Source organism: Hevea brasiliensis, chromosome 18 (assembly GCF_030052815.1).
Source record: "Hevea brasiliensis isolate MT/VB/25A 57/8 chromosome 18, ASM3005281v1, whole genome shotgun sequence".
In the NCBI taxonomy this organism is placed as follows: Eukaryota; Viridiplantae; Streptophyta; class Magnoliopsida; order Malpighiales; family Euphorbiaceae; genus Hevea; species Hevea brasiliensis.
Genome location: NC_079510.1, coordinates 47,651,574 through 47,667,077, shown reverse-complemented (window position 1 = coordinate 47,667,077; position 15,504 = coordinate 47,651,574). Strand labels below are relative to the sequence as shown.

Below are 15,504 nucleotides of genomic sequence, written 5' to 3'. Positions count from 1 at the left end.
TCTTTCTTGATCTCTATCAAGAAGTTTCGAATTCAAATTTACTTAATTGAGTATGGATTAAAATAAGGGTCAATATGAGCCAAGAATTTTTTCCTAGGAAAATTGTTAGGTGCACTTCAAATGCTTCTTGTACTTATATAAACTAGTTATTTTATCTATACGTTATATAAATTATTTATTATTTTATTTTATAATATAATTTATTATATTTTTTTATAATTATATTATGAAATTTTATTATTATAAGATTTTTAATTAATTATAATTTTATTTGGAGTATTGATAAATAAATAAGTTATTAATATGTTATTTTATTATTTTTTAAATTAATTGACATAGCCATATGCTAATAAAATGATAAACAAAATAATAAAAAATTACCCTACCATAATAATTTTTGAAATATCATTATTAAAATTTATAGACTTTAAATATAAGAAATATTTTAAAATTAATTTTTTAATTTTTATAAATAATTTTTATTGAATAAATATATTTTTAAATAATTTGTCATTTTTAATCTAACTAAAATTTTAATTAAAAAGTAATATAATATGATAATTATAAACCTAAAAATTTTTAAATTTTTAAAAGATGTAATAAAAGAATTTTAGAAAGTTATTATATTTTTTATAAAATATAATTTTAATAATTTAAATTTAAAAATATTTAAATAAAAAATTAATATTAAATATTATAAAATAATTTTTATATAAAAATATAAAAAATAAAAACAGAAACTTTACCGCATAGCGATTTGTTAGGTCTGTTATCAACGCAAGTGACAGGATTTGGTGAACATTTTAATGGCTCAATTTTAAAATAAATAAATATATTTAAATGAAAAAAATAAATAAACAAAATGTACGCAACTGCTTCTGAGGTGGCTGGTTGGGATGAAGAAGGGAGATAAAAAAACAGAAAGATGAAAAAAAAAAAAAACGGAGGGAGGAAAGGACAGAAACTCATGTGAAGAGAGAGAAAAAAATCAAACAAGAGAAAGAAAATTCAGAGAGAGAGAGAGAGAGAGAGAGAGCCACCCCTTGAGAGAGGCTCCTCTGAGATCACCCTGCAAAGGGGCAGTAATAGAAAAAGATTTCATATTTTATTGAAAACCTTTGCAGTTTTTTCATTTCTTCTAAATTTTTTTTCATTGTTGCCTTTTTCAGTCTCTGTCTTATCTTCCTCACAGCTATCACCACCCTCATTTTGAACTAATTTGTTCTTCTATTGGAAAGATAAAAAAAAAATATTATCAAATTACACCAGAATTGCAATATTGCCCTCAAGAAAACCTGCAATAGGCTACCCTTTCTGCCATTTCTTTATGGTATATTCATTCACCCTTTTGCTTTTTCTTTCTTTTGGATTGCTTGATCTTGAGGGTATTCCTTGATTCTTTGTTGCAGCATTGTAGTCTCTTCTACAAATAACGGTTTTTTATTCTCTTTGCTTATAATTTTGTTGTTCTGTTTTTCTCATTGCAGCTCCCATTCATTCTGTGGAGATTATAGAAAGATAGTAATGAGCGACCTGATATTATCATAGCCAGCAAATGCGAATTCTTTGCATTTCTTTGTAATATAGTCTTGTATAGTTATTTGTAAATCAAAGCAGATACTCAGAATTAAAATAGTCTTGTATTATTGTTTCTACCTCCGCTGCCATAATTGGTTCACTAAGCAATGGGGTTTAGATGGAACGCAAATGGGATCCGGTTTTTGTGCTTTTTGGTTTTGATTCTTGGTCTTGAAATTCAAGGGTATTGGTCCCTAGATGATGAAGGTAATTCTCAATTTTTACTTTCCATGTATTAATTAAAATGGTAGAATTTTGTTTATATATATATATATATATATATATATATATATATATATATATTTTTTTTTTTTTAATTCAACTTGACTTGGTACATGCAGGACTAATTTTATTGGAGTTTCGTGCAAGAGTGAGTTCTGATCCTTTTGGTGCTTTTGCTAACTGGAATTCCAATGACAATAATCCTTGTTTGTGGTCTGGTGTTCACTGTGTGGCCGGCAAAGTGCAAATATTGTAAGTTCCACTGTGGGCTTGCTTTACCATAGCTATCATTTTCTCTTTGATTGATAGGATTAAAATGAATTTCTTATTGTAATACTTTTTTATACTTGTAGAGATCTGAATGGGCTTTCTTTAGAAGGTACATTGGCTCCTGCTCTTGGAAAACTCAATCACCTAAAATCTCTGTAAGTATTCATACTTTTGCTTCTTTTATTATTGTTTGCATCATCATTTTCATTATCATTTCTATTGTTATCTAGTCATAAATTAATTTATCTAGACAAGTGTTGCAAGTCTATTCAAGCAAAAAATTCTTTTTGCAGCTCTAGCTTTTTCTTTGATATTCAAGTTGTTCCAAGTCAGCCATTTAATAATACCTTAGTAATTCTACGTATATATGATATTTCACATCTTAACGCAACTAATACATGATAGTTTTCTTTTAGGCTACATCCTTATTTGGTCTCATTGGATTGTATTGCAGCATTACTGAAATGACATTTTTATTGTTAGGTTATCTTGTATGTTGGAATATTATCATAACATGTTATCCAATGAAGGTTTTAGATTCAATACCTTCACATTTATTTGGATTCCACATTTATTTGGATTCCAAATTATTGTAGAAAATAATTGATTTTGATATCTAAAACATGTTATCATATTGTGTTATCTATAGGGATATTAGTAGACTATAGACACTGCATCTGCAGTTTTTTTATGTGTAGCTTAATACTGTAACCTCCCTTGTGCTCTTGATGTGTTTGCAGTGTGCTCTGCAAAAACCATTTCTTTGGTACCATTCCTAAAGAGATTGGAGGACTCACAAAGCTGGAGCTGCTGGACTTGAGGGATAATAACTTCATTGGAGCAATTCCAGTGGCATCAGGAAGACTGCCATCACTTAAATGCTTGTAAGTTAGCTCTAATTGATTTCTTTGGTTTCTGTTATTTTATATTTAGTAGTTATGTAGACTAAAACCACCTGTACACTAGGTTGCTCTGTGGCAATAAATTTGAAGGCAGCAATCCTCTGGAGATCGGGAGGCTTAACTTATTTTCTGAGTTGCAATTTGATGAAAATCTTGCATGTGCTGCAGACTCTAGCACTAGCTGTGTAAATCGAAAGTTTGGAAATGGGTAAGTGATTTGCTTATCTCTCCTTTTCAACACCCACTTATACACATTGGCAGTTCAGAATCAGCTAATTGGAAATCATGTACTAGCAATAAACTTGTTGCTCACAGTTAGAAGTTTTAGCTGGGGCTGATATATATAGGGAAAAAAATAGTTATATCTAATTGATATCCTGTCACATGCTTATTGATTATTTCTTCACTCAGACAAGCAAAATTTTTTTGCCTTTTTGGCTCTTTGAACCACGAAATCATGCTGAAAAAAAAAAACCTGCTTAATCTATCTCACTTGATTAGTAGGTTGAGATGATTATTAAATATGCCAAATATTGACTCTTAAATTGTAAATTTGTGCTCTAAGCCATGAACATTTAGGATAGCATCCAGAATTTCCTTTCTGTTTGATTTTTTCTAACTGATCATGGAGCATTATTTTCCATAATTTTCAATTCATGAGGTTGACTGGCTATAGATGTGACTCGGCTATCTATTTTTCTGATCCTTTAATATATGTCTTGGGCAGTATGTGGCAGAGCAGTTTGAAACGATTGAATGGTGCTTATTCATTGATAATCCCAATTAAAGGAGCTGTTATACGTTACTTCAATGCCTTGCCACTGCAACTGTATGGATTATATAATATTTTCCATGTGTACATTAGTACATACATATGTACACTTTTATCCATATATCTATTTTTGTGGTTAAAGCTATGCTTCTGAATTTCTCTATGTTTTAGGTAATTTATTTTGTTCTTTCTACTAAGATGTTTACTCTCTTATAAGGTTCAAGCTTGGAAAGAACTCTCTGCATGAATGTGATGACAGTTACTATGAGAAGCCAGCAAGTGAGTCCAAGTGGCTTCCCAATCTAGGCTTATTTGAATTGAGAATTAAAATATATGCCAGTGAGGAACAAAATGATATTGTTTTGTTGCATTGAACAGGTTCATCTGAGCTGCCCATGGCCCAAAATATAGAGGTCCTTGTCAAATTTGCACGTCGTAAACTATTTGAACAGTCCAGTAACCTCCCTGCTGCACCTGCTAGTAGTGGGTCCTCCACTCAACAGATTATTGCTTTACCAACTAGCCGAAGTAGTGGGAGTTTCCCAGCTATACCTAATGCAAATCAAACTCAATCTCCACCTGCACCACAACCTTCACCTGTTCAGTCTCCACCAAAAGGGTTCCAAAGTGATTCTGATTTCAGTTCAACTAATAATCCTTCTCCAAAAAGTGAAACTTCTAGTAATGCATGGTATTATTTCTTGATTATTCCAATTATGTTTACCTTGGTCATTATTGCTCTGGGCCTGCTGTTTTTGTGCCGTAAACAAGGAGTCACGACCATAGGTCCCTGGAAGACTGGACTGAGTGGACAGCTGCAGAAAGCTTTTGTTACAGGTGAACTGTGACTTCATTTGGTATTGAACTGCATATTGATTAGGTAGTTTATAAATAAATAAATAAATAACGATCACATTAATTTAGCAACAACATTTTGTTGTTACAAAGTGGCATGAACTGAAGAAAATGAAAAGGCTATAATTGATTTAGCCAACCTGATTGCTTGAAGTCATGGATTAAGCTTGAGATGTTTTTTGCCTACTGAAATGTTCCTTGAGGATAGCTAGCTGCATTTGTTGCCCACAGCTTGTTCAGGTATAGCATGTTGCAACTTTCAAGTTGGGTGTCCTAATCATTTAGATGGCAACCCTCAAGCTAGGAACATTAAATCTAATTACAAAAGAACCTAATATTATATAAAGAATTTAGTAATATGCTTCTGTTTTGTTTTTTTTGGCCTAGAATTGGGGTGAAATTTTTTATAATTGCTCTGATCTTATTTCCTGGTCTCCTCTGAAAAGCTGATTGATGTTTCAAGTGCCATGCAACACATCATGAACCCACTAAATTTTACTATGCTCAATCAAATTTATATAAATTCCTACCTTTTCACTGTTCAGAGTAGTGTTTGCTCAGGGTTAAAGCTTCTCTCTTTCTTTTTTTCCCAATTGCCTAGTCTGATATTTGTTTAGTATGTTGTGTAAGTAATAATCTATTTATATGAAATTCAGGAGTTCCCAAGTTAAATAGAGCAGAGCTGGAAACTGCCTGTGAGGATTTCAGCAATATAATTGACACTCATGAGAGTTGGATTGCTTATAAGGGAACATTGTCCAGTGGAGTTGAGATAGCTGTTGCTTCAAGTTCAGTTGCTTCTTCCAAAGATTGGTCAAAGAATTTAGAAAAGTCCTACCGGAAAAAGGTTTGTCTCTTTGTAGTTATTGAGTTGAAGATCTGATGTTTCAGGGGAACAGCCTCCAGAGATTCTTTACTTAAATCTCTTGCCTTCTCTATTAAATTTTGTTACTCTTGCACTGTAGATTGATGCATTGTCTCGGGTTAACCATAAGAATTTTGTTAATCTCATTGGCTACTGTGAAGAAAATGAACCTTTCAATAGGATGATGGTGTTTGAATATGCTCCGAATGGAACCCTCTTTGAGCATCTGCATGGTAATACTCACTTGACATATTTCATTGTGAAAATTTGGATAAATTTCTCAGGTTGTAGCTATTTAGATGCTGAAACAAAATTTTCTGTCTTCAGTTAAAGAAATGGAGCATCTTGATTGGAGTGCAAGGATGAGGATTATCATGGGCATTGCTTATTGCTTGCAATACATGCACCATGATTTAAATCCACCAATAGCACATTCTAACTTAAATTCAAATAATATTTATCTAACTGATGACTATGCAGCAAAGGTAATCTCTTTCACAGGGTTCTTTTTTGTTTCTTTAATGTACTCTTTTCACTGTCTATATTGTCCTCTTAGATTGCCGAGTCAAAGAGCTCAGGGGACAACGAGTCGGAGCATTCTACATTGCCACCCATGGCCGATGTTGATACAAATGTCTATTGTTTTGGAATTTTATTACTTGAAATCATTTCTGGAAAGCTCCAGTACTCGGAAGAACAAGGGTCCCTTGAGAAATGGGTAAATCTTTTATGATACCCTATACTACTCTAATAGCATTGGGCATTGCTTTACAGCTAAATTTGTGTTCTAGATGCATTTGCATGGCTGCTTGATGAGCATATAATTAACGGTAAACTTGCCAGGCTGCTGAATATTTGAATGACAAGCGGAGTATCAGCTACATGATTGATCCAAGCCTCAAATCTTTCAAAAACAATGAGCTTGACATCATCTGCGAGATTATCCACGAGTGTATACAGCCAAATCCGAGTCAAAGACCAACAATGAGGGATATCAGTTCCAAGTTGAGGGGAGTGATTGCTATCTCACCTGATCAAGCAACTCCGAGGCTTTCTCCCCTATGGTGGGCTGAACTCGAGATATTATCTGTTGAGGCGACTTAAGTTCTGCCTGACACTTATCTCAGTATTGTAAGTCATGTCTCTCTCACATTTCATGCCAAAATCTAAATAATCAGTTTTTTGATTGCTGCTTCTCTCCACATCACTTAATACCATCACTATGCAGCTTCGACACCCCATTTTTTATCTCGTTGTTATATATTTGCTCCGTGACTTCATTCTATTCCTTTTTAGTTTTTTAAAATTTCTCTCTAGAATTTCCATCAGAACGAGAGTAATATATTTGTTTCCTTGATGCGGTGCTATGCTTCCAGCCGATACATGTCATATGTATTTTGTGATTGAAGTTTGTGGTGTAAAAAACTAACATAGCACTAGGATAATAGTCCTGGTGAACATATTAATTGTGAGCCTTATTTTTATAAATAGGCTGTTAGTATTCACAGGATTCCTTATTGTCCACAGCATATTTGCTGTTCTTTGCACCTAGGACTCGGGATGGATGGAGGTAATGGAAGCAGAGCTGTTGTAATCGTTGTTGCTGGGTTTTGGCACAGGATTTTCTGTTAAAACAGGAAAATTGTAGCGGACTACCATCTCCTTGGTAGAAAAAAAAGAGAGAAAATATTCAGTCTTTCATATTCTGAAGTCATCCGCTAATTAATATTTTAAGGTGTAGTTAAGATATTATTTCTAGATCAATACATGCGGTAAAGGCATGAAATTTTTTTCTTTTTCTTTAATTTGAGTTACATGGCAAATTATTGAAGAGAATTTGAACACATCTAACTATGACACAATGGTATGTGTTATTAGGCTATAATTAAATATCGTTGATAAAATTCAATTATTTTGATCGGAATCTAATTCAGTTATAGTTAGTAGTATTTTTTATTTTTATTATCAGTTTAATTATTTTAATTAAATTAATTAAAATAATTGAATTTATATTAATAATAATTTTAATAATATTATTATTTGTAATTATTATTTTATAATTTTAATAATAATATTTAATTTATAATTATTCTTTTATTAAATACAATTTTTTATTAATATTTATTAATTAATAATATATATATATATATATATATTAAAGTACTAGTTCAATGATATTAATTTTTAATAATTATTAATAAATGAATAATTAAGTATTACTCATAACAATGGAAGTAGTCATTTTGTCTTTAATTAATTATAATTTTATTTAAAAAATTGATAAATAAATAACTTATTATTTTTTAATTAATTAATATAATCATATATCATTAAAATGATAAATAAAGTAAAAAAAAAAAGTATGTCATTACAATTTTTGCAATATTATTATTAAATTTTTTACTTTAAACATGAGAAACATTTTAAAATTAATTTTTTAAATTATTTGAATAATTTTTTATTATATATATAATTTTTTTAAAAAAAATTTACCATTTTTAATCAACCAAAATTTTAATTAAAAAGCTTATATTTTTTATATATAATATGATAATTGTAAGCTTAAGAATTACAAAATTTTTTAAAAAGATTAGGATGTGTAACATGTAAATTTTTTAAATATTCTCACTAGATTATGTGACATTTTTGTAAAGTTATTTATAAGATTCAACTGTATATGTAAAATAAATTGATTAATATATTATTTTCTATTATTTTTTAAATTAGTTAGCATATATAATAGTAAAAAGATAAATAAAATGAAAAAAAACACATATATAAAGCAACAATTTTTAAAACACTTATATTAAAATTCTTCGTACTTTAAATATAATAAATATTTATAAAATATATGTGTAAATTTTATAAATATTTTTTTAGTAAATAATTATTTAAATATATATATTAATATATTTTTTTTAAAAAAATAATTCACTATTTTTATAAATTTAATTGAAAATTTATCTAAAAGATATTATATTTATGAACATAACACTTTATGTTGTAAAGTATTAAAATTTTTAAAAGATATAATAAAAAAATTTAAAATAATTATTTTTTTATAAGATAAAATTTTAATAGTTAAACTTTGAAGACATCTAAATAAAAAAAGAAAAAAAAAGATATTTATAAAAGGGAGACTTTACGGCATTATATATATATATATACACCGACAACCCACCACCTTTTAAAAGCATAAGAAAATGACAAGCAATTTTCACAGGTTGTCTCAAAAATTGGAGTTTCGGAGTGGGATGTGAAAAAGAAATTCTCAAACGCAGACAAGGTATAATTCTCCAACTTAAACAAGATATAAAAGAGAAACTCTGTCGCCCATTGTCTGATCAAGACAGTCAGTTCTCATTCTGATAATTTAGTGGCGGGTGAGAAGCATAAATTCCAAGTTTCTAACATCTGCCATTTCTTCTGCTTTGCCTCTGCGTCCGTACGTATGCATTTATCACCTGCTTAACCCATATTCTCTACCACCTCCCCGGCCAACGAATCTATTCATTATTACATTTTCATAAAACAGGAAAATAAATTCTCAAATATAAAACTCTTTTCGATCTGTTGAACAATGCAAAACACAAATTAAAATTGATTACTACAGATTGAATATAAAAAGAGTGATGATAAATAAAATCCAAACCACTTAAAGAGGTACACACATTAATTAATTAAGACAAAATCAGAACGAATATATAAAAAAAAGTTCTAAAAATGAAATCAAAACCCTTTAAACCCTACAAATTAATAGAAGGTTGTCAATTAATTATGCTATATTTATATCCCTTTTCTTTCCATATTGCCTTAGCTGAATTTGAAGCATGCCAATCTCTGCCAAGAACTCCGCACACTCTAATGGCTTCAAAATATCCAAAATTCCTTTTAAAGTTCTAAGTCTTACACAATCTGCTGCTTTCATTACCTTCTCTAGTCCTGCCATTAATATTCCCTTCAATGCTACCTGCACCATTCCCTCCACTTGGTTCACTTGCTCCCCATTCTTCACTCGAACCACCAACCTTGCCAACTCCGCCATCTTCTTGTCCGCTACAGCCACTTGTTGTCTCTCCATTTCCCTCTCCACCTTCTCCTCTTCTAACCTTATTTTCACCCTCAGTGCCTCAATCTTTCTCTGTTGTTCTTGTGTCAATTCAGCCAGATCCGAACCTGGAACACGAGATGTCCTGATTGAGTCAACCAGTTTAAAAATCGCCGAAGGTTTCCACCCAGTAATCCAAGAATACGCATACTCTAATGGGGAAACCCAAATTGGACAAAAGAAAGCAAGCACATCTTCATGAGCTAAAGCCCATTTTATAGTGTAGTAGTCTTTGTAATGTTGTGTGACTTTTGACACTAAAGCTTGCAGCTCTTGCTCAGTGTCACACCAAGCCGTTTTAGATCGATAATCCTTCGACACCCTTCGCAGCTGTTGGAGATATTCATCGAGTTGACATATCCACTTCTCCAAAAACTGAGAGAACTTCTCCTCAACTTTGGTTTTCATATTGTTCAAGCAAAGAGATGGAAACGAGAGGAACAACTAGTTAGGTGGGAGTTTAGAGAGAAATGTATATATATATATATATATATATATATATATATATATATATATATATATATACAAGAAAATGAATATTTGAGGTGTGGCTTGTGCATGGCTTACGCGCAGCAATGAGGCAGTAGTGGGGTGTCAAGGGGGAGTGACGCTTTGCAAACAGGGAGAGGCACATGAGTCTGATGCGTTTGGGTTTGGGTTTGGCTTTGACTGTGTTGATGAGTCACTCTTGCACCCCACCACCTGGTGTTTTGTGTTTCTGATGTTGGAAAACGTGTCATTAAAAGAAACTATGTGGTGTTCAACGTGGAACCCATGTATCTTCCACAGACCCTCACACATCTTCCTCTTGAGGTAATATCAAAATCAAATACCATGCAATTAATTTTTCCTTCTTCTTTAGCTGATATTTTTGATAGCTAAAAGACCAACAACTTGCTTTCTGCCCATTAGGTATTCAATAATTAATTAAGCTTTTTATTACATGAACTTCATCATTTTATTGTGTTGCTTGCTTCAATTGCTGGATTGATTAATTTGGGTAATTATATATTATTTTTTATATGTCAAGAAAAGGCTTCGGATTTGAAGACCTCATACACATACATATTGAATCTTGATTGTATTGGTTGTTTTTGTTTGCTCTCATTCGTGCATAAATATGTGAATGCTTGTTACTGTTAAAATTTATTTTATAATTTTTAACTCTTTAATATAATATTCTCACGCAATTTAATTTAAAAATGAAAATTAATATAACAAACTCTGTTTAACATGTAAAATAGATATTCAGCTATATAAAATAAATTAAATTTACATCAATAATAAAGAAAATGCATAATAAAATTTTACTAGCATTTCTCTGTATCATGGTCGACACTTAATAGAGTTTATAACATTTTTTGGATAATTAGTAACTTAATGATATATTTATATATTTTTTTTATCTCTGATAGTTTTATCAAATTTTAATTGTTAGAATTTAATTACACTTTAATTTTTTTTTATAATATATATATTTTTTAAATTATAACCATTTGTTAATATAGAAATATATTTCTAAATATACATGAGCAATTGGGCGTGGATATATTTGTAATTTTCTCGCTTTCCAGGAGTATACAGTGTCAATCAATAATTATTATTTTTAATTACAATTATAATAAATTTCGTACAAAAATTAAATGCACATAGTTTTCGGATATTTGTAGGATAAGAATTAATTTCCCTTTTGATCATCCAACTTATAATTAAGTTCATATAAAGTTTAGTCTGAATATTTTAAGATGAAAAATTTGGAAAGAAAATTCTGTTATCATTTCAAGTATATATATATATATATATATATATATATATATATATATAAAATAGATCAACTTCATTTTATTATATCTGTTGTATCATAGAACATATATAATTAGTTTTGATCATTAATTTTTTTATCATTTTCATCTTATTAATTAGTTTTATGTGTATCTTTTCTCTTAAAAAAAATGTTTTCATATTATTTTAGAAATTTTTCTTATTTAGACTAACTCCACCATAAATCAAAACATAAAATGTATGATGAAGCCTATCTATTAAATATATAGATCTCACATATTTATATTTTAGATTCATAATAAATTGAATTTAAATAATAAGTTTCTTTATTTTGAAAAATTCATCAACAGAAAATAATTCAGATCTTATTCGATAATATTAGTTATTAACTATTAGTGATTAATTATTTATATAGTAATTTAAAGTAGAAATCTTCAATAAAAATAACTATTAGACGATATCAGTATTGATTTTATAATTTTTTTAATAAAAATCAAGACAGTTTTTAGTTTTTTTTATTATTTATTTATTGAAAACTGTTTTTTTACCAATGTGCTTACATAAATAAATTGTTTTTTAAGAAATAATAAATATAAATTATTGATTAATGACTTTTAATATATACATTTATATACAACTTAATTATAATTATTATAGATAAATAAATTAATTTAAACAAATTTAAGCTGTAGTATTTTCTCCATTATCTGTACTTATAAGTTAGTAAAGAAGTATATTTAAAAAATTAAAACATATATTGATGGAAAAATAAACAGTAACAGATATTGGCCAATGTGTTTCAATTTTTTTTAAAAAAAAGACAAAACCAAAAACCACACACTAAAATATTCACAAACAAACGCTCTCTTAACTATGACATGCTATCATTTTATTGATTATAAATAAAATATTTTCTTAATATCTAAAAGCTCATAAATTATTATCTCAATTTTTAAATATTAGTATAAATATTATGTAATTAAATAATATAAATAAGAGAGATAATATTTAATTAGGATCAAAATACTAAATTCTACGATATTAATAGATTGTAAAAAAATATAAAATTTAAAATTTAACCAATTTTTATTCAAATAATTTATACTAAATTATGTTTTCAAGTAATTATGCTAAAATTAAATTTGCATTTCTTAAGTGAATTAATAATAAATAATTAACTGAGATACAAAGCTCATGTAACAACCGATAGAGATAACCAAGCTGCGTGTATCAAGTCATCAAGCTAACCTCATTATCTAACTAACCTTTCTTGTACTCATTATTTGTACTTTAAAGCTAATGCAAAGATGATTGCCGGTGCCTGTTATTCTAGATTGTATCAGAGCTTCCTTGCCTAACTGCACAATGTCACTCAAATGCCTATTATTCTAAATGGTCACGAGCTTCCTTTGCCTCTCATCTAATCTTGAACAAAAGTCTGCTCCTTCCCTATCAAATGCCTCTCAATTTCTCATTACCAAACCTACATCCAACAATTACCTCCTCTGGCATGCTCAATTAATGCCACTGTTACATAGCCACAATCTTGCGTCGCATGTATCTCCTTCCTTTACAACACCAACACCAATTCTTGATGATGGTACACCCAATCCTCAATACACAAGCTGGTTTCAGCATGACCAACTAGTGCTCAGTTGGCTTTTCTGATCCATCTCCGAGACCTTACTCCCGCAAATCATTGATCTCAAAACAGCGAAAGAAGCAATGAAGAAGTTGGATCTCTTCTGGATCTAGGACACGGATTCAACAACTCCGCAAACAGTTGAAACATTTGTCCAAGGGCACCGACTCCATTGACGCTTATATGAGGCGAGCCAAGTCCATTTCTGATCAACTAGCCTTCTTACAATCACCTATACCCGAGGATGCTTTAATCAGTGATATTTTAGAGGGACTGGGTTCACAGACTATCGCCCCTTTCCACGAGCAATGGAAGCTAGGAATGCTTTTATCACTCATGACGACCTATATGCCTCACTCTTGAGTGAAGAGTTTCAGCTACAGATGGACAAAGTTTCCTTGGAAAGAACAAAGTCTCATGTCAACAATTCTAATGGAGCCACTAATTCACGTTCCACCCGTGGGGGATGTGGCAGAGGCCGAAATAGTTCATTCTCCTCGTATCAATCTGAGTCAAATATTGCATGCCACAATTGCAATGGCAATGGCCATAAGGCGCGCCAATGCCCCTCACCACTTCAGAATTACCGCTGCAATTACCATCCCAATCATCCAAAGCCTATCACCAATGTCACCCTAACGACCACAACACCAGAAAAATCATGGACAATTGATTCAGAGGCGAACTACTATGTTACAGCTGATCGTGGGAATATCCCTAATTCCTCTGCCCACGGATGAAGTCATTATTGGTAAATCAAAAAGATTAACTACTCTTCAACCGAAACTAAAGCAACTTTATTCGAAGTTGCGCCTGCAAAAAGATTTCTTATTGGAACTTGAGCAACTTTAGTGTTTCTTTTATCGGAACTTGAAGTGTAAGGGAAAATCCAAAACAGAACTTGGAAGTATAAATCTAGTCCAAACTCTTGGAAGTTTAAATCAAGAGCAAAATTACAATTTTAGAGGGCTAGTGGGACTAGAAAGTTTGTCGGTTTATGCTTCAATGTTAGAATAATGACGCAAAATTTTAGTGGATTTAGAAAGAGTCATTTTTTTAATTTGAGTTAAAGAACTCTTATTTTATTGTTATTCTTAAATTAAGTGAAACTACTACTCTGATTAAAAATGAAAGAATTAACACTATAAATAGGGGAGAATGGTAAAAAAAGTTATTTGACTTTCAACTAATTAAGTAAGGCTGTCACCCATTGCAAAGAGGGGCTTTTGCTAATGGCTGAGTATCCTATTGATGAGGGGCTCTACCCTTTGCAATCCCATGGAGGGAAAGAGTCTTCGGTTTAATGTAGAGAAATGGTATAGAATTCAAGAGAAATGAATTCTTATCCATTAACGAGAAGACTCTTGCTCACTTAGTTAAAGACACCCTTTGGTGTAATGGTTAAAGTAGTGAATATATTGAGTTATGTCTAGAGTATACTGAGATGACTAACTAATGTATTTACTATGAGCAGTTATGTAGTGTGGGTTCCCTTAGGTGTGATTGGGTTTATGGGTAGTATAATTTTGAGCTTTTAATTAATAATTTATTATTATTGATAGTGTAAGATAATATATCCATAGATATAGCTCTATGTGGAGAAGGTAAATATTAGTATTTTGTATATTTACTTTATTTATTTGTTATTTATTTATATTTTACACGCTTTTGTGGTGCATAATATTCGAGAATATGCAAATTAAAAGCAAGTACCAAATAAATCAAAACCCACTTGGATCTCTTCTGTCCTAGCTTATGGCTTTACTAATTGGAATAAGGTTCAATTTGCTTCATGTATTTATTGGAGAGGTTCAATTTAGTCCATTTTTAACTTTTAGTCCAATTTAACTAATAAGTTTTGATTTATACTTAAATTAGTCAAATTAATAAAAATATCATTTTTTATATTAAAATATAATATAAAAATAATTTATTTAATATTTTATTTATACAAATTATACAATATAAAAATAATATTTTAATATCATTTTTAAAATATTTAATTATTTTGTTTAAATAATATTAAAAAATGACTTTTGTTAATATTAAAATATTATTTTTATATTGTATAATTAATTAATTTGTTTATATATCAAATAATTTATTTAATATTTAATTATTTTTTTAATATTAAATATTATTTTTTATATTGTATAATTAATTAAATAAAAATATTATTTTTATTATTAAATATTATTAATTGGAATAGTAATAATTTTTAATTTTAATTAATATTTTATATTTTCTTATAATTAATTAAAATTAAAAATTATTACTATTCCAATTAATAATATTGAAAATAAAAATAATATTTTTATTTTTATTAATTAATTATATAATATAAAAATAATATTTTAATATTTAAAAAAATAATTAAACAATTAAATAATTGCACATTTTTTTTAATTGGACTAATTTGAGCATAAATCAAAACTTATGGATTAAATTGGACCAAAAGTTAAAAATGGGCTAAATTGAACCTCCCCAACAAGTACAAAGGGCAAATTA

At 29.5% G+C, this 15,504-nt stretch overlaps 2 protein-coding genes across 4 annotated transcripts; one reads left to right on the top strand and one right to left on the bottom strand.

Annotated features, from left to right (window-relative positions):
• The first annotated feature begins 918 nt into the window (after window positions 1-918).
• Window positions 919-7,308, top strand: LOC110649838 (protein MALE DISCOVERER 2). Of its 3 annotated transcripts, none has more exons than XM_021804571.2 (15): window positions 919-1,330; window positions 1,488-1,785; window positions 1,920-2,052; window positions 2,154-2,225; window positions 2,811-2,954; window positions 3,037-3,180; window positions 3,700-3,801; window positions 3,962-4,023; window positions 4,123-4,581; window positions 5,256-5,446; window positions 5,565-5,697; window positions 5,792-5,949; window positions 6,021-6,182; window positions 6,308-6,595; window positions 7,017-7,308. In XM_021804571.2, exons 2-14 carry the CDS (start codon window positions 1,686-1,688, stop codon window positions 6,566-6,568), a joined length of 2,121 nt encoding a protein of 706 aa, XP_021660263.2. In that variant the 5' UTR covers window positions 919-1,330; window positions 1,488-1,685; the 3' UTR covers window positions 6,569-6,595; window positions 7,017-7,308. The 3 variants fall into 3 exon arrangements, with proteins under 3 accessions (XP_021660263.2, XP_021660258.2, XP_021660271.2); XM_021804566.2 differs by having other exon boundaries at window positions 6,992-7,308; XM_021804579.2 differs by lacking the exon at window positions 3,700-3,801 and having other exon boundaries at window positions 6,992-7,308.
• A 1,770-nt stretch (window positions 7,309-9,078) lies between these two features.
• LOC110648824 (protein DOG1-like 4) lies at window positions 9,079-10,041 on the bottom strand. The gene has a single exon (XM_021803181.2). It carries the CDS (start codon window positions 9,978-9,980, stop codon window positions 9,240-9,242), a length of 741 nt encoding a protein of 246 aa, XP_021658873.2. The 5' UTR covers window positions 9,981-10,041; the 3' UTR covers window positions 9,079-9,239.
• Window positions 10,042-15,504: the final 5,463 nt, after the last annotated feature.

What these genes read in the sequence shown, in the direction of transcription:
- LOC110649838 (XM_021804571.2), top strand. Translation starts at nt 1,686, where the DNA reads ATGGGGTTTAGATGGAACGCAAATGGGATCCGGTTTTTGTGCTTTTTG. An exon ending in TTGGTCCCTAGATGATGAAG is followed by an intron (nt 1,786 to 1,919) that starts GTAATTCTCAAT and finishes TGGTACATGCAG; the next exon opens with GACTAATTTTATTGGAGTTT. An exon ending in AAGGGTCCCTTGAGAAATGG is followed by an intron (nt 6,183 to 6,307) that starts GTAAATCTTTTA and finishes TAAACTTGCCAG; the next exon opens with GCTGCTGAATATTTGAATGA.
- LOC110648824 (XM_021803181.2), bottom strand. Translation starts at nt 9,980, where the DNA reads ATGAAAACCAAAGTTGAGGAGAAGTTCTCTCAGTTTTTGGAGAAGTGG.